Source organism: Borostomias antarcticus (assembly GCF_949987555.1).
Source record: "Borostomias antarcticus genome assembly, chromosome: 28".
Classification (NCBI taxonomy): domain Eukaryota; kingdom Metazoa; phylum Chordata; class Actinopteri; order Stomiiformes; family Stomiidae; genus Borostomias; species Borostomias antarcticus.
Window position 1 is genome coordinate 6,494,335 of NC_140261.1, and position 18,950 is coordinate 6,513,284.

General features: G+C 48.1%; 2 protein-coding genes and 1 long non-coding RNA gene across 5 annotated transcripts in view; 2 read left to right on the top strand and 1 right to left on the bottom strand.

The window, feature by feature from the left end:
- The window catches only part of slc7a2 (solute carrier family 7 member 2), a 34,482-nt gene extending 24,625 nt beyond the window's left edge, over window positions 1-9,857 (top strand). For both annotated transcript variants that reach the window (XM_084459617.1, XM_084459618.1), the window contains exons 7-12: window positions 323-459; window positions 2,876-2,978; window positions 6,902-7,116; window positions 7,310-7,476; window positions 7,726-7,834; window positions 7,976-9,857. In XM_084459617.1, the coding sequence (XP_084315743.1) occupies window positions 323-459; window positions 2,876-2,978; window positions 6,902-7,116; window positions 7,310-7,476; window positions 7,726-7,834; window positions 7,976-8,154 (910 nt within the window). In that variant the 3' untranslated portion in view covers window positions 8,155-9,857. The remainder of the gene's footprint in view (window positions 1-322; window positions 460-2,875; window positions 2,979-6,901; window positions 7,117-7,309; window positions 7,477-7,725; window positions 7,835-7,975) is intronic.
- A 642-nt stretch (window positions 9,858-10,499) lies between these two features.
- On the bottom strand, window positions 10,500-11,971 carry LOC311326684. Its single transcript, XR_014631072.1, has 2 exons — window positions 11,015-11,971; window positions 10,500-10,796 (listed from the first exon to the last, which is right to left on the bottom strand). It is a non-coding gene; the product is annotated as an uncharacterized lncRNA (long non-coding RNA).
- Window positions 11,972-12,400: 429 nt separating this feature from the next.
- Window positions 12,401-16,878, top strand: pdgfrl (platelet-derived growth factor receptor-like; the record flags this gene model as incomplete). Of its 2 annotated transcripts, none has more annotated exons than XM_084459407.1 (6): window positions 12,401-12,455; window positions 13,717-13,996; window positions 14,382-14,533; window positions 14,939-15,232; window positions 16,333-16,469; window positions 16,630-16,878. In XM_084459407.1, 6 exons carry the CDS (start codon window positions 12,401-12,403, stop codon window positions 16,834-16,836), a joined length of 1,125 nt encoding a protein of 374 aa, XP_084315533.1. In that variant the 3' UTR covers window positions 16,837-16,878. The 2 variants fall into 2 exon arrangements, with proteins under 2 accessions (XP_084315533.1, XP_084315534.1); XM_084459408.1 differs by having other exon boundaries at window positions 16,633-16,878.
- Between the last annotated feature and the right edge of the window lie 2,072 nt (window positions 16,879-18,950).

An 18,950-nucleotide genomic window follows, 5' to 3' on the forward strand; every position in this document is an offset into this window, starting at 1 on the left:
TGAGTTCCGGAGTATTAGCAGGTGAGCCGCCGGGGGGACATCCAATCAGATGGCTGCTGCCGAACTGCGTCCACCAATCAACTGTGAAAGCGGAAAATGCTGTTGGAATCCGTTCTCCCAAATATTAAAATTCAAGTCATAAAAATAGGCCCGGTGACTAAAACTCAATACGCTCTGATTGGTGAAGGCCTCAGGATGCTGGCCTACCTCGGGTCCAAACGCACGCTCACATCTTTCACAGTTGCCCAGGTGACCAATGTGTTGTTGTTTTGTCTCCCAGAGTGCCTCTGTTTTGAACCCTGACCACCCTCTTTCTCCCTAGCCTGCTGGGGTCCATGTTCCCCCTACCGCGCATTCTCTTTGCCATGGCGCGAGATGGCTTACTGTTCACATTTCTTTCCCAAGTGAGTAAGCGCCAGTCGCCAGTGGCCGCCACCATGGCGGCGGGCACCACAGCGGGTAAGCTCCTGAGAGAGAGGGCCCGACGCGGCGCCTCGTCCTGGTCTGCCTGCGTGTCGTCTGGTTCGCATGTGTGGTTCTGCACTGCTGCTGGTGGTGGTGGTGGTGAATGCATGTGTGGTTCTGCACTGCTGCTGGTGGTGGTGGTGGTGAATGCATGCCGGTGGTGATACAATCCTGCTGTATAGTTTTGTGGATTTGAGCACGGGAAAACGCCCCGTCTCGCGGAAAACGCCCCGTCTGTGCAGCTGGGAAGAGCTTTTCACACCTCCCGATTCGCTGTGCGTGGTGTAAAACCTGGTGTCACACGGCGGTGGGAACAGCCTCATGCCCTCAGGGAGCAGGGCCTGCTGGTTCCTGCTGGTTCCTGCTAGGTCTTGTTCTTCGCTGGCACGTCCAGCGTGTACAGTCTGTCAGCCTGGTTGTGTAACTGACTGATTGATTCACTAGTATTCTGTTACACAGAACTAGGCTTGAAAAGGGCTGAAATTGACCATGGGAAGTTAAGGAATGGGAACATGAATTTTGAAAATGTTTACCTTTTTTTGTAGCCTATAACAGCTTTTCTTCAACGTTTTTTTATTTTATATATTTATTTTATATATTTTATTGGTAGCCAAATGATCCTAAACTAGTGTCCATTTACCCCCTACTAACTCTTAAAGATTCGTTGCACAACTGGGCTGGTTGGCGATGCGAGGGGCAGAGACAGCTCCTTGACTCTCAGCTCGTGACCGTAATTCCCACACCAGATAGGAATGCTGTGCTGCGACGAACCTTCAAGTCGAGATGAAACTAACCACCCTCGGGGAGCGGCGGCCCGATAGGCCACTCCCTCTGGGATCCGGCCATACTGGGATCTGGCGAGACCGCCGGTCCCCGATGCATTAGACCACCACACCACCACGTACCCCTATAACAGGGAACTTACATGTACTTGGGGAAAAAAGATGCAATTCTAGATTTTGCTGCATGATCTTGGTTAAAACAACCTGATGTAATGCAAATCCAGTTGAATTTCAACTCCTCCATCACATGTGCAGTGCATTCTTCCATCATGCTCACAGGTCATTCCTGCATCCTGCACACTACAGCAGGACTGTAGAGTAGTTCTACTCAAGAATAGATTCTAGAGAATAGAAAATCTTTATATTTATGTCTGTATATGACAAGGTAAATACTGTACAGTTGGTGTAAATAACCCTAAACCTTTCAGTTTATTCCTGTTAATTCCCATAAATTCCTGTTCATTCCCATGGAAAGTTTCCAACTTTGAATATTCCCGGAATTTTGCAGCGCTACACAGTACACTAGAATTATACTATACAGCCAGGACGAGACCGGGGTCGAGCGTGTTCAGAGTCATGCGCTCCCGCAGCCAAGCAGCCATGTTGGAGATGAAAAGATCCGCCATGTTCAGCTGGTTTGGTTGTGCTCACTGTGAACAGGGCCTAGGGCCCAGGCCTCCTGGAGGGGGACAGCTCATTGTAGTGGGAGACTGGAGAGCTCAAAGGCTTTGAAACCAGCATGTTTCAGCCAGCCTTGTGGGCGGAAGGTTGGTGGGGGGGGTTGGGGTTGGTGGGGGGGGTTGCGGGTTGGTGGGGGCCTCAGCACAGCCACAGGCAAAGCTGTTGACCTAGAACCTGTTAGCAGTGGGCAGACCTGAGCAGGGCCCCGGGGCCAGGGCCTTCATGAGGGCCCGTAGAGATCTACACCTCACCGCTGCTCTATGGTGGAGCCCCACAGTGAATCAGACACCAGGGGATACGGCTCTGGAGATAGTTACAGAGTTAATTACATGTTTGGGAATGTTGTACTGAAGGTTGACGTCGTCATACATACCTGTCTATGTAATCACAAACATTCACTGTGCGTACAACCAGAAACTATCCAATGAGCATTGGTTGTGACAACTGGCTTTCTGGGTAAATTTTGCCTTGTTTATGTTGCATGATTCTCTGTAAAATGTTCTTTGTGATGTTATGTGTTGATACACTCATTATACACTAGTAGCACTAACAGTAGTATTTATAGTAGTTTTTATATTTATAGTAGTTAGTAGTTATCGAAGTTAGATAGTAATTATAGAAGTAGTTGTATTAGTAGTTACACTGCTGTATTGTAGTAGTAGCAGTATATTTATAGTAGTTTATAGTAGATTTTATATTCATAGTAGTCAGTACTGTAGTTATAGTAGTAATAGCAGTAGTTGATATGTCCGGATGCAGCAGCTAGCACAACATACATATCCATTTAGGAAATGTTCTTTGTATATCGCATCTCATTGCTTCAATATTGTGCAAATCTGTGTCATCATTTTGCCGTTGTCTTCAGTCTAATCAGTGTTGATGTCTTTATTATGTGCTGATCTCTGTCCTCCGGTTGTCCCCTACCTGTCCCTCACCCTGTCCCTCAGCGATCATGGCCTTCCTGTTTGACCTGAAGGCTCTGGTAGACATGATGTCCATCGGCACCCTGCTGGCCTACTCCCTGGTAGCGGCTTGCGTTCTCATCCTCAGGTACGTGCAGCACACTCAGACCTCCTTCCCTCCTTCCCTTCCTTCCTCCGTTGTGTTGTTGACCTGCAGTTCTATGTTACCACCACAAGAGGCAGTGGTCCCAGAACATCAAAATAAAAGCACTATGACATTGTGATGTTTCCAGATCCTTGGTGGTGTAGTGGATAAAGTGCCTGACTCCAATGCCAAAGGTCAGGGGTTCAAACCCTGCTGTGGGAGATTTTTGCTCACTGGCTGTTATAGAAGCTATGTAAAAATGTGGTTACCTGGTGGTTCTATGTCAGTTATTGAATTTATGTGCAGTAATTGAACATTTGAAATACTACTGTTTTGAAATTATACCTACAGTATAGGTGTCTCAGTAATTACCCATTATATGTTTGGCTATACTTTGCCTGTATTTACCAGGTAAATGTTTAGTAATTGGGGGACTATGAAAGGAAGGGTTACCCCAAAACATTTTCAGAGTAAGTTTATTTAGCTATAGAAATCTATAAGCGTAGGGCCAATGGGCCTAGGATATAGACAATAAACTACCGGTGGAATGGTGGTGGAGCAACACCGGGAGCATTTTGGATTACTAGCGGACCGCTGTCCCTGACGCTAATAATCCACCAGAGGTCCGCTTGCCATTCGATGTGCAAATGGCCAGGAACCCGCAAGCGGATTCGGCTGGATGTCTGGCAGCTGATTCGGCCAGAGGTCCGCCAGCTCGTCCATCGGGGACCCACTGTACAGTAGGTCCGCTAGCCTTGTGTTATATTCCACCAGAGTTCCGCCAACTCGTCCATCGGCGACCTGCTGTAGGTCCGCTAGCCTTGTGTTGTCTGGGTTTATCCCTTACCTTTGTCCAGAAAAATAAGTTGAACCAATTGCAGCAAAATAGCTAACGTTACAGGAATCATCAGTGTAACTGCTTTAGCCACTGACCGCTACCATTAATGTTATGGAAGCTGCTGCTAGTTGTTGTGAGCTCATGAGCTAACTATCCCGCTCTTATTGTGCTGGATTAGCATTGCAAGCATTGGAACTGATGTGTCCAGGCGACAAGACCCATCTTAAAGGAGTAGTAAAGGGAAAATGCATGTTTAGCCCTGTTTTAAGGTTACTTATAATCATATACAATGGTTCAGTTCAAAAAGTTGACAAAACAAGCACTTTTTAGAAAGTCTGATAATTGCTCTACCACCGTTTTGGTCATACAATGGATGTGGGTGGGCACCTTGAAAAATCATTAAAAAAAAACATGTTAAACTCTCAATTTCAAGCGTAGGCCTGTTGTGGTTTTTCACATGCCTCTGTAATATGATCTTTAGAAACATCTTTAGACAGGAAATAGCTTCCTCACTTGCTCCAGCACGCATGCGCACAGCGTGCTGGAGCAACGATTGCGCGCTGTGCGCATGCGTGCTGGAGCAAGTCGGGAAGCTATTTCGTTTCGAAAGACGTTTCTACAGATCATATTACAGAGGCATGTGAAAACCACAACAGGCCTACGCTCCATGTAAGCACAACTAGCGATTCATAAAGACAGATTGATGAAAACAACCGTTTCGCGGCAGAAAATAGATTTTTAGAAACTGCATTCTCGGTGCCCCCACCACCGCCATAACATGGATATACTGGCTCGCGCTGGATTTTAAATTTCTTCTGCATGCCTCCGAACTACACCAAAGTGATCTCGGTGAGCCAAACGTCTTATAATATGTCGTAAATAAGGTCCAGGTTGTCAAAAACGAGCATTGTCCTTTAAACAGCTGTACTATGAATCAATACTAGAAGGGCACTTGGTGAGCGCAGACCTCCGCTCATAATGCATATCGTCAGCATTAGGGTACGGATACACTACTTAGAGGTGACAAAATGTCAAAAATATACTGGTGGTGCATCAGCTGGGGTGAGCTGCTCTTCAGCTCTGCTCTCTGGTGGGTCTAGCTAGATATCACAGGACCGACAGCTACGAGCATAACTAAAAACAGTTATACTTAATCATCATGCCATGATTCAATTATTTTGGTGCTAATAGGCCTACCCGCAAAATAACTAGAAACTGTAGCTACAGTAGCTAGCTCAATCAATCTTTCCCAGGATGCTACCAATTGTATTCATGTACAGTATGTATATATATTCTTTTAATTTTGCTATACTGTACACATGCTGTACATATGGATGTATAATATATATATATATTATAGTCCCTTTTCTTCCTATTGTTCTGCTTACTACTCTGTATCTAATGCATTTTGCTGTAATTGTTCCATTGCTGAAACGTCAAATTTCCCACTAGGCGACTCATTCAAGTATCTATGTAATCTAGAAGCTAACTAGCCATTAGTCTGACTCAACGGATGTAGGTTTTGGCAATAAACCTTGTCATTCGTTGTCACACTGCCCAATCAGTGGCGAGACTGGCGACGCAAATTAATCTGATTCGGCCGAGAGATTCTCTTGGCACCAATCAGATTCAATCCAGACTATTTTGCAAGAGCACCGTCGCTGCGTCCGGGCTGGCTCCGCCCAAGACGACTGTGATTGGTTTAAAGAAATACTGCTCCCCCCCCCCCCCCCCCCCCCCCCCTATAGCAGAATGGTAACACGTCCAGCCAGACCTGTCTCCGGCGCTGGCACAGCGTAAAGGAAGTGTGGAGATGGTCTGGCTATGAGAGACTAACTAGCCATGGATGTATTAAACACTGAGAATTACCCATATCTGTTGATCTAGTTTATCAGGCAATGTTAATGAATGTGAACAATAATTTGTGCATCTTCCTCGGCCCGTGCTACACGCCATCAAGTTTCATGAAAATCGGCCTTGTAGTTTTTACAATCCTGCTGACTAACAAATTCATGAATAAACTAACAGACGGCACAGAAAACATAGGCTCCTCCCCCAGACTTGGTCTAATGAAGCAGGAGCTGATAGGATGGATGCAGCAGAAGCGTACTGTAGGTGTACTTGGGCAAAATACTGCAAATATCATTATAGTAATATGCAGCGCATGTTATTGAATCGGCCCTATGATGGAATCACTGAATGCAGCCCTTGTGTGGAGCTCAGACGGCTTCTTGAGTTCATGCTGATGTTTACTCAACCTTTCTTGACTTGGAGGATTCAAGAAACACACCCACACACACACACACACACACACACACACACGCACACACACACACACAGTCCCGTTCTGTTGAGCTCTGGTTAGGAGCTCAAATATGGTACTCTGGAGGTTCTGTGTTCCAGATAAAACCATTCAGATTAGGAACCTCTTTTAACATCAGGTGGACCTCGTACGCAAAGAGAGGTTGAGTAAACATCAACATGGACTTAATAGGGAAACGATTTCAGCTTCATATCCTTGCCTCTCCAGTAAGCATTTCATTTCACTGTACCTGTACAAGTATTTCTGTACATTCAATAAGATAAAATGAACTTTAATAATCCCGGGGGGGGGGGTGGTAAAGGGTGGGTAAAGAATACTGTATAAATTACAGATTACAAGAAATATATACATACAGTATGCATGAAATATAGAATATCTGTACATACATACAATCTCTATAAATAATACATACATGCACGCATACACAACACCCAGGCACCCGGGACGCTCAGGCACTGACACACAGGAACGCCTGAACCGCTCTGCTTCTGCACCTCATACCTGACTAATGAACCCACTTTACCTGGAGCTAGTTTGAGGAGAGCACAGTATTACTCAAGCTGGTGGTGAGGTGCTGTTCAAACAGGGGGGCGTGAAGACAGACAGGCCGTGTGCTCATGACTCCTCCCTTCACACAGCCTGCTTTCAGCTTCCACCTTTCCACACCCTTGTTGTGACCTCGTTCTAATAGTAACCCTGACCCTGGGTGACCTCGTTCTAATAGTAACCCTGACCCTGGTGACCTCGTTCCGACGCCCCCTCCAGGTATCAGCCGGACGGAGTCTACATGAAGCTGGCGTGCGGCGGCGAGAAGGACTGCCTGACCTCGGAGGAGGGGGGCGAGTCGGAGCTGACCGAGTCCGAGTCGCACCTCAACATGTTGAAGGGCGGCGGCTCCGCGCTGCAGTGCGCCCTCCGCCCGCCCCCGGCGCCCACCGAGAGCTCCTCCTCCGTGGTCAACATGGCGGTCTGCGTCTTAGGTGGGCCGCTGCGACCTGACAAACACACACTGATACGGTACCTCCTTTGAAACGGGGCTCATTTGACGCCACTAGCGATGGTCCGTTTGACCAGGCAAACAACTACTGTACTGTAACAGCATCTCGCTGGCGTTCCTCGTTAAGTCTCCTGCTGAAGCTGCCGCCCTGACGCGTGCCTTCCGTCTGTCCACAGTGCTGCTGGTGTGTGCGGTCAGCTACCTCACCACGTACCACGGCCACTCTGTCCTGGCCGCCGAGGTCTGGGTCCTGTCGACGCTGTCCCTGTCCCTCGTCCTCTTCGTGGGCTGCGTGGTCATGATCTGCAGACAGCCGCAGACCAGCAGGAAGGTCTCGTTCATGGTGCGTTCAGTACGACGCGCGGTCGACGCTGTGTTGTCTGGAATTAGCCGGTAGCTAAATCTGACACAAGGCATCTCTTCTTCTTGCGTGACTAATGTTGTTTATATGATTCGTGACAAATCAATGAAGGAAACTAAAACAAACATGTAAGCTAAACAAGCGGAGTGTGCCTCGACACCGTCTCTCCTAGCGTCACGGTGGTGTTTTTTGGGGTTTGTGAGGTCGTCTGTGTGCCGTGTTCCTCTGCAGGTGCCCCTCCTGCCCTTCCTGCCCATCCTGAGTATATTCGTCAACGTTTACCTCATGGTCCAGCTGAGCGGAGACACCTGGATACGCTTCAGCGCCTGGATGGCAGTGGGTGAGTGTCCTTCGATCGGCTCGGACGTGAAAACGGACCTCTTAGCGCCGAGGCTCGCACTCGTTCATGATAGGGGCCGTTTTTCGTTCTTCACCAAGAGCTCCCTCCCTGTCCCCTGGCCCCTCCCCTCCCTCCCACCAGGTTTCCTGATCTACTTCGGCTACGGGATGTGGCACAGCGCCGAACGCCAGCGGCTGCTCCAGGGGGCCCTCGGCGGCGACGGACCCCAGGAGAAGAAGCCAGTGGTGGGAGGGAAGCAGGACGGCGTGGCCCCTGACCCGGGGCACTTCCCCCGCCCGGAGAGGACCAGCCAGTTTTAGAGAAACGAGCTCACTAGGACGGACCCGCTCACAGACTCTGTACCAAGGCCACCGGGAGAGACAGCGGGGCCCCCGGACTGACGCACACAAGCGCACCACTCACAGCAGCTGCTCGCAAATATATATACTCGCATGTACCGCCAAGCCTAATGTGCCTCAGTCACACGGACACCCACCCGCCTTGTGTAAACGTTATCCGTGATCACGTGACTTAGAGTGGTGAGGTGGGCACATGATCGACACCTATGATGTGACCATATGCAGGCGGCAGACGATTCGGTCAATGGTTCGGAGGCGGCATTAGCACACAAAGACAGGTAACACACTGGAGGTTCATGGTGTTGGATGGGAAGGTTCTATTACAGTTGCAGTCATGGACGTACTGTGAAAATGCCTTTGCATTTGGGATGTTTTCCCAGCCTTATATTCACTTCTGTCTTTTCTGTTCTGTCACCTTGTATGATAAAGCTATCTTACACACGGGAGGGGCTTTCAAGCACGTACCAGTCGACTTTGCCGGTCGCATCTGTTACTCTGATGGGATACACGATGTCACTGAGAGATTTTGATACTGTGCTCTAGTATTATAAAGACATTTCTAGTCTGTTAGAGAAGCACTGATACATTTCTCTGACAGAAACACGCTGCCTATCATTCAACACATGAAGAAACACGCAGGCTATACATGGATGGATATATATGTACACTACATACAGTTAATCACGTATGACAGCTTCTAAGTATAGTTACCCTGTTCTGTACGTGCCAATACTAAACAGTACAGTCTGTGCAGAACCCTGTGCATATAGAGTACATCACATCACCTGATGAGAAGTATGTTAATCACAACTAGAACAGTATCTCTAAAACCATTTGTAGTTTTCAGACATGTTTTCATATACCCCCCCCACACACACACACACACACACACATACAATGGAACTAATAATTCATTTATAACCTGTGTTATTATTTTAGTGTAGTTGAAATGCTTTTACATGTTTAGCTAGAGCTCCTTTTAGAGATGTTGTTTTCTATCACTAGGATTTGTTGCAAGTGAATCAGTTGTTAAAGTCGTGAAGTTTGTAGGAAATCTAAACAGACTTTTCTACTTGTTCAGTGTTTGATAGCACATTCCGTATGAAGAGTGTTTCTGATTGCTTTATGTTGTTACATCTTCCCAGAGGTACAGTATTGTCTTTTGTGATATTTTGAGACATGTACAGTATAGTAGATTAGTTTTTAGTCCTGTTTTTTTCTTCTACAGCCAGTAGTTCAGATAATAAGACAACTTGTAGGCAAATGTCCCACTTTCTAAACAGATTCAAAGAAAACCTTTAATGAAAGACTTTCATCATAAATGTTCCATTCATAAGACATTAAGGGAAAACACTGTGGGTGAATAGGATTTAAAGATTCCTCATGAATTTAAAGATTCCTCATGAATTTAAAGATTCCTCATGAATTTCAGTTCAGTTCAACCAGTTTAATCTTTACATTATTAAGATAAATATTTTTTGTATTACACTTTGTCTTTAAAAAAATGTTTAAGTACTGTATTTTAAGTTATGCAATATCTCATAAATGATGCGTACATTTGCATATTTCTATACCTACTATAGGGGTTTGTGAATACAAGATTATTTTGTCTTTAAAAGGAAAAAAAACAGATTAATGAATGTTTAATGAGTGTTTAATGAATGCGCCTGCCCTGGAGGTTAGGATAGCAGGTACCAAGTGACGTCAGGTACAGAAAAGATGATATTATGAAAAAGATAAGTATTATGAATTCATTTTTATTTCACAGATACTGTATAACTATGATGCAAGAATCATTTTAAATTGTCTCAGCACACAATTTAACACATTTACACATTTATTTTCAATTGCTGTCACATTGAAGGCTTTTAACCATCCAGTGGTTCCCAGATGTTGAGTTGAGCCCAGCTGGTCTGCAGGTCACGTGACCTCAGGGTCTTGAGCCCAGCTGGTCTGCAGGTCACGTGACCTCAGGGTCTTGAGCCCAGCTGGTCTGTAGGTCACGTGACCTCAGGGTCTTGAGCCCAGCTGGTCTGTAGGTCACGTGACCTCAGGGTCTTGAGCCCAGCTGGTCTGTGGGTCACGTGACCTCAGGGTCTTGAGCCCAGCTGGTCTGTAGGTCACGTGACCTCGCTCAGGGTCCTGCAGCTATTTGGTACCGAAATATATGCACATTTATGCATATTTAAATAAAATCAAACTTTATTTATATAGCACATTTCATACACAAAAGTACATACTGATCCTGCCCCTAATTGTCCAGACATTGTTTCATTTGCATACATAAAGATTTTTTTTAAACAAAGTGTAATACAATTTTTTTCTCAATGTAAAGATTAAACTAGTAGAAATTCCTGAGGATAAAACAATCCTATTCACCTTTGGATGTTTTCATTGGCGTGGGTAGATAAAACGTTGAAAAATAGCAGTTTTTAATAAAGTATGTGTATTTTTGTATTAATATAGTGATAGTTTACATGTTATAGTGGAAAATGAGGAAAATTAGGAAAATTAATGAGTGGAAGAAAAAATGCCATTTTGCCTGTAGTGTCTGGCCTTAACACAGTGATGGGTTGGGTTGTTCAGTACTTCCCTCTCCTGGCCTGCGTGTCCTAGTTTCAGGGGCCTAAGGAGTGATTCTAGTTTCAGGGGCCTAAGGAGTGATTCTAGTTTCAGGGGCCTAAGGAGTGATTCTAGTTTCAGGGGCCTAAGGAGTGATTCTAGTTTCAGGGGCCTAAGGAGTGATTCTAGTTTCAGGGGCCTGAGGAGTGATTCTAGTTTCAGGGGCCTAAGGAGTGATGGGTTTGGGTTTGTTCAGTACCTGCGTGTCCTAGTTTCAGGGGCCTAAGGAGTGATGGGTTTGGGTTTGTTCAGTACCTGCGTGTCCTAGTTTCAGGGGCCTAAGGAGTGATGGGTTTGGGTTTGTTCAGTACCTGCGTGTCCTAGTTTCAGGGGCCTAAGGAGTGATGGGTTTGGGTTTGTTCAGTACCTGCGTGTCCTAGTTTCAGGGGCCTAAGGAGTGATGGGTTTGGGTTTGTTCAGTACCTGCGTGTCCTAGTTTCAGGGGCCTGAGGAGTGATGGGTTTGGGTTTGTTCAGTACCTGCGTGTCCTAGTTTCAGGGGCCTGAGGAGTGATTCTGTCTACTTAGTAACCCTGCCTGTGTTTCATAACCACTTCCTGGGGGTCTTAGAGGGATGAACAGCGAGAGGGTTATTGCTCACATTCTTCCCCTCGGAGCCTAGAGGGCCGGTGGGTGTGACCTGCCTGTCTGTCTGTCTGTCTGTCTGTCTGTCTGTCTGTCTGTCTGTCTGCCTGCCTGTCTATCTGTCTGTCTGTCTGTCTGTCTGTCTGTCTGTCTGTCTGCCTGTCTGTCTGCCTGTCTGCCTGTCTGTCTGTCTGTCTGCCTGTCTGTCTGTCTGTCTGTCTGTCTGTCTGTCTGTCTGTCTGTCTGTCTGCCTGTCTGTCTCATGAGAGAAAGCTCCCAGGCCAGCTGTAGTAGTGACCGTGTGACGGAGATCTCTGACTGACCGATCCACCTGCGGTCAGAGTTCCCCCTGATGTACGTTTCTAATGTTAAGGCTGTGGATACAGGGCTAAAGTTGTATCATGTAACGTGGGGAATATATTACAACTGCAATTTTACATGAGATTAATAACCTTGATCCATCAACCTGATGCTAACTACAGTAAATATGATACTAAAAAACATACATTTCCATACATTTTCTCCCCAGGATCAAGTTGATGAAATTACATTTCAACTGTTTCAACTAACTAAACCGATGTTAATAAATGTATTTTTCAATACAACCAGTTTCTGCATGTGATATGTTCTGTGAAGGTCTGAACTGCTCTCACCACATTGAGGGTAATTATCAATCTTGTCTCTCTGGAGTCTGCTTCATAGTAGTAGTCCAACAAATCCACCAGAGGGCAGTACAGCCTAAGAGGAAGTGGAGTTATTTCCCTTTGTCCTGCTGAGGGGTTTTTTCCACCCTGAGGAGGATGGGGCAGCGCTCATGTGAACAGGGTTGCTGGAGCCTGCAGAGTTCCAGCGCAGCACCCAGGTCTGACCTCTCCTGCTGGGTCTCTCTCTCTCTCTCTCTCTCTCTCTCTCTGCACCTCTGGCCCCTCCTGGCCCCCAGACACCCCTCTGCGGACCCCCATCGCCTTTCTCCTCTGGCTCTGTCCCGTCTGGTCACCGCCATGAAGCCCTGGGTCTTCTTAACTCTGGCCGTACTCTGGGTGGAACTCCAAAATGGTGAGTCACTTTCTTCTCCACACAAACCACAACACATTTTCTTTGTTCTTAGGTTTGCCCTCGCTGTGAATGCAGTTCTGAACGATTCCACCACTAGAGAGGTGAATTCTGAGAGTAATGTTGATTAGATAGTCCAGGTTTGGACGGATCCGTCTGTCATGAGGAGATGAGGAGCAGCCTGAGAGACTTTTATATTTTACCCAATGGATGACAGTCACAGGACTGATTTAGAAATCATGCCAGTATTATAATCTTTCCCCCCGGTTTCTTGAAGCATTTACACAAATGAGACACCAAAAACCAATATTCTTATATAACAGCGTTTCTGCTCAGGGAGACCCAGACCAACAGGTGTTCTCTATCAGCCTGGCTGGTCTCTGTTCAGAGAGACCTGCTCTGTTTTCCTCATTACCCAAACAGAACAGTTCCAAACTATCATTTTCACTCTTTAAAAGACCATCAACTGGGGGGATGCAAGCTCTTCTCTTTTAAGAATCAAACAAATAAATCTACAGCATATTTAGATGGAGGGGATACAGTCGCTATCTGGACTTTCTGTGCCAGTAATAAACGTGCACCCCCCCCCCCGCTGGCAGACCCCCCCGCCCCTCCCTGTGTTTCCTGCAGCCCTGTTGACCCAGCTGTGGGGCAGCTCTCCAGATGGACACACTTGTTCACCTCTGCTCCCAATCTCCTCACTGTCTCTCCAGCAAGGTGTTACAGTACAGAAGTACTTTATACAGGGTGACTGTTCACACTCTGCACCTCTCTTTCTCTCCCTCCCTTGCTCTGTCTCTCTCTCCCTCCCTCTCTATCTTTCTCCATCTCTCTCTCTCCCACCCTCCCTTGCTCTGTCTCTCTCTCCCTCCCTCTCTATCTTTCTCCATCTCTCTCTCTCTCCCTCCCACCCTTGCTCTCTCTCCCCCTCCCTCCCTCTCTCTCTCTCTCTCTCTCTCCCTCCCTTGCTCTCTCTCCCCCTCCCTCCCTCTCTCTCTCCCTCCCTCTCTCTCTCTCTCCCTCCCTCCCTTGCTCTTTCTCCCCCCTCCCTCTCTCTCCCTCCCTTGCTCTCTCTCCCTCCCTCCCTCTCTCTCTTTCTCCCTCCCTCTCTCTCTCTCCCCCCCCTCCCTCCCTCTCTCTCTCTCTCTCTCTCTCTCTCTCTCTCTCCCCCCTCCCTCCCTCTCTCTCTCTCTCTCTCCCCCCCTCCCTCCCTCTCTCTCTCTCTCTCTCTCCCTCCCTCCCTCCCTCCCTCTGGTCTCTCCAGGATTCTGCCAGCAGGTGAAGAGAAGGAAGGAGGCTGGAGAGAACCGGATCCGTCCGGGAGGCAAGCGCATCAAGGTGCGTTACCCCAAACTGCGTGAGAAAGAGGCGGGGGGTAAGGGTCCGTCCCTGCTCACCCAGGTGCTGGATAAGGGCCGTTTCCTGCGTCTGGGGGAGAGCGCGAGCCTCAGCCACGGGACCACCCTGGAGCTGCGCTGCAAGGGCGAGCACATCGGCTGGTCCTACCCCTCCTACCTGGACGCCTTCAACGACTCACGCCTCAGGTACAGCTAACATCTCCTGCTGCTTTCTCACATCACGCCTCAGGTACAGCTCACACATCTCCTGCTGCTTTCTCACATTGCTTTGCAGATTAACGAAAGCAATTGCCATTATTGATTGGCTAGTTAATTGTCATACATTTTTGGATGGCTAATTGATTTTCATATATTCTGGATTGGCTAATTAGTTGTCTAATTAATGCTAATTGAATGCAATTTTGATGACTCAGACCTAATCAATTGGTAGCGAATGATAGCGAATGCCCTATGATAGCTGCTACCACAGATGTTCAGAATCCCACTGTGATCTCTGAGCGTGTCCTTGGTGTGCCTCCTCCACCCCCCCAGTATAAAGCGTGTCCTTGCTCTGCCTCCTCCACCCCCCCAGTATAAAGCAGAGCGACAAGTACAGCCAGCTGATCCTGACGGCGCCCTCTGCTGCCGACACGGGGAGCTACAGCTGCTGGGTCATCCTGTGTGACGGGAGCGAATGTCACAAGGACCCCGACCGCACCTCCGCCTCCTATCTATATGTCACCGGTGAATACCACGCCTGTACTCACTGAGCCCTACACAGGGATTACTAACCCCACCAGACCTCTCAATATCACCACATGAGGAGAACATATTTATACAGTAGGAAATATTTAGAGAATGCATCCCGTTCAGAGTAACTGGGGCGGTAGGTAGCCCAGCGGTTCATCCAACCAGCGACCGCAAGTTCAAGCTGGTTCAACACGGGGCCAGGCCACTCGGCATTGCCTACCGTTGTGTCCTTGAGCCAGGCACTTAACTCCAACACTAGCTCGTAACTGTTAATTCGCTTTTGGATAAAAGCTTGTGCTAAACGACTAAAATGTAAATCTTTCGTTGGTACCATGCGTGCGGCTTGTGACCATTAACTCCTTCCTTCTGCTCCGCTCTCTCCCACCCCCCGTGGGGCAGACAAGGACAACCTCTTCGTGCCCTCGGCCATCCACTTTGAGATCGTCTACCTGCGGCCGGACAGGGCGTCCGTCGTGCCCTGCCGGGTGACCGTCCCTCAGGCCAGGGTGTCCCTGCACAGGGAGGTGCCCCCGGAGGAGATCCCCACCAACGGCACCCAGGTGAACTACGACCCCACCAGGGGTTTCGTCCTGAAGAGCCCCCGCCCGGAGCACCAGGGCGTGTTCTACTGCAGGGCCGTGACCAGGGTCACCCCCCAGGTGTCCACCAAGTACCAGCTGCTCTACGTGGAGGGTACCGGCCCGGCGTCCTCCAGCTCACACACGACTCAGACCACGCCTTACACTACATCAGTCATTTAGCAAGTACCAGCTGCTCTACGTGGAGGGTACCGGCCCGGCGTCCTCCAGCTCACACACGACTCAGACCACGCCATTACACTACATCAGTCATTTAGACGCTTTTACCCAGAGACACCTATAATAATTGCATTTAACGTTGCAGTTACTACTGTGCACTACTACGCACCACAACTCACAAGCGTCTCCTTTCTAAGCTTTAAGCAACTAAGAGATTAATCTGGTGCTAAAGTCAAAGTGCAAGAACAGCTAAATAAAAATACAACACTATCATCCTGATTTCCTCCCAATACTTCTAGAGCAGTGAAGCCTCTGATTCTATCCGCTAGCATGAGAACCTTGTAGACCCAGTGTGCATGCTTACTGTACGCCTGTTTCATCAGAGTCAATTCGATTCCACATGATCGTGGAGGATGTACAGTGTCCATATGACCATAGTCAGCTGAAATAGCTTTTGACAGACATATTACAGTGTACTCTTCATCTTGATTCGCTCTAGAATCTAGAGTCTTTTACGTGGTCATGAATCACATCCACTTCCAGGAAGAGAGTGTGTGATCAAACGCTCGGGCTACAGAGGGGTTCTCTGTCTAAGAGGATCTCTGCCCACTGAGCTAGAAATATGGGTTCAGTGCTATGACTGCTTTTATCAAACTGGATCAGGGGTGGATTTATGAAATGGAAACTGTGTGTGTGTGTGTGTGTGTGTGTGTGTGTGTGTGTGTGTGTGTGAGCGCGCGCACGCCTGCGTGTAGTTGAGGTGAGATCAATCTTTCATGGCACATGAATCTAGGCCAGGACAGGTAGTGGATGGGAGGGAATAGGAAGCAGGTGGAAATGAAGAATGCAGAGGGATGATCAGAGGTATGTATTGTATTCGTATCGGCGCAGCCTCCCAGCCTGAGTGAATGGTTGAGGTTAGCTGAGGGCATGTCCTACCCTTCAACACAAACAGAGAAGCAGCGTTTTCTCAGTATGACGCTTGTGTGTGAAGCCCGGTCATCATGCTGCTCCTCCCCTCCTCTGTATCGCCAGTACCCAGCGGCCCGCCCTTCGTCACCCTGGGGCCCTCCTCTTCCTCAGCCAGGGAGGGCGACACCATTAACATCACCTGCACCGTGCTGGGGGAGCCGGAGGCGGACGTGAGCGTCACCTGGACCTACCCTGGACAGGTGAGACGGATCTCCGTACGGCGTCGTGGTGTTTCAGCCATGTTTTTCAGTCCCGATCCTGTCCCGTGTTCTCTTCTCTCTTGTTTTCCGGTTCTTTTCCGTCCTGTGTTGGTTCTGATCCGGGACGTACTGCTACGTTCTACATGTCTGCTCCACCCAGGGGGACCATCGGCCCGTGAGCGTCCAGACCTCCTGGAGGCTGGTCAAGAGAGGCCTGGGACACATCACCCGCATCACGCACAGCGTCATCACCGTCGACGACCTGGACTCCACGGACTTCGGCAGGTACATCTGCCGAGCCAAGAACAGCCACGGAGAGACCGCCGTGTCGACCGCCATCAGCTCCAGCCGGGCGGGCCGCTGGTGAGGGAGGAGCAGAGCCTCTGTAGAGGGAACACCTGAGTGGAGTGTGAGCACTAACCATATTTTCGTTGACATTATTGACGTGGGAGTATATTTTTGTTATCGCCGCCCCACGATCTGTGACTTGATTCGATATCCAGTCAAAATTTGAATGTACATATCAATCAACAGCAATGAATCTGAATGCATCTGCCTGATGTAGACTGATGTAGATGGTGATTGACATACAGTAGACCAATGTGTCTGTCTGGGAACATATTAAAAACCTGTTCAGATATACGGTGTGCTCCATTCTCTTATGACATAATACAGACCAACACTGTAAGTACAATACAATACTTCAATACAAGTCTTGGGGACAAGGTCCTACTATAACACCCACATATTGACTGTTCATCAGATGAGGGTCATCACCGTAACTTATCAAATCAAACTTTATTTGTAACTGTATTATACCACACCTGTTAGCAGAGGTACATGTACCAGCCTTACTGGGACAGACCCTGACATACCCCAGGTTAATTAAATAGTAGCTAAAGTACTGAACATTCATTAATTCAGTAATTAAACAGTGAAAAGGCGTGGCTCTCTGGGTAGTTCTGTATGTAGCTAGCAGGCGTGGCTCTCTGGGTAGTTCTGTATGTAGCTAGCAGGCGTGGCTCTCTGGGTGGTTCTGTATGTAGCTAGCAGGCCCAGGCCCACGCTGGTTCTGATCGGTGTGTCTGCGCTGGTTCTGATCGGTGTGTGTGTGCTGGTTCTGATCGGTGTGTGTGCGCTGGTTCTGATCGGTGTGTGTGCGCTGGTTCTGATCGGTGTGTGTGCGCTGGTTCTGATCGGTGTGTGTGTGCTGGTTCTGATCGGTGTGTGTGTGCTGGTTCTGATCGGTGTGTGTGCGCTGGTTCTGATCGGTGTGTCTGCGCTGGTTCTGGTCGGTGTGTGAGCGCTGGTTCTGGTCGGTGTGTCTGCGCTGGTTCTGATCGGTGTGTGTGCTGGTTCTGATCGGTGTGTCTGCGCTGGTTCTGATCGGTGTGTGTGTGCTGGTTCTGATCGGTGTGTGTGCGCTGGTTCCGATCGGTGTGTGTGCGCTGGTTCTGATCGGTGTGTGTGAGCTGGTTCTGATCGGTGTGTGTGTGCTGGTTCTGATCGGTGTGTGTGTGCTGGTTCTGATCGGTGTGTGAGCGCTGGTTCTGGTCGGTGTGTGTGCTGGTTCTGGTCGGTGTGTGAAGGAGAGCAGCGTCTGGTCTATGGCTGAGCAGAGAGAGCAGAATGCCAGTCTTGAGTTAATGGTCTCCTTATGTGGAATGTGAAACTCAAGCCCAGTTCTTATTTTGGTCCAGAGCGACACGCTTACTGAATCTTTCCACCTCTCGCACTCGAGAGCAGCTCACTGCTCTGCTGCTGGTTGGGGTATATTGTTAAAAGTTATCTGCTCGATATGAAACATAAATACACTTTAGAACACAGTTTGGACTGAATTAAAGGGGACACGTCACAATGAGACGTATCCTATATTATTAATTGCATATTTCAAACATTTTCAAGATTCACACAGGTAATGACTTATGTAATGTAATCCTTCCGTGACACAAATCCGAGACCCAGCGTAGGCCTACATGTAACTCCTCCATCACAGGGTATCAGATATACACTCACCTAGATTGGTCCCATGGTCAAAGAAACAAAAACAAACCAACTCTGGAAGTTTTTGGCCTGTTTATTCAAATAGCAATTTTATGTGAAATTTGGTCATGCAATTTGAAAATGCATTGCGCAATTGGCAGTTGCAATGCAATCCTCAATTCAGTTGAATTATTTTGATTGAAAATTTAAATGAAAGCTCAAAAGCTCAGTCAATTTTCATATTGCCATGGTTTTTGTGTGGCTGTAAGCCAGCGCACCAAAGATAACAAACGTCCGGTTGTCACTCCCTTCCTCCGTCGTGTTGTTGACCTGCAGTTCTATGTTGCCACCACAAGAGGCAGTGGTCCCAGAACATCAAAACAAAAACACTGACGCTGCACATTTTCCAGACCCTTTGTGGTGTAGTGGATAGGTCGTCTGCCTCCCATGCCGCGGTGTGGATGATATTTTGTGACTGGATGTTATAGAGGTTATGTA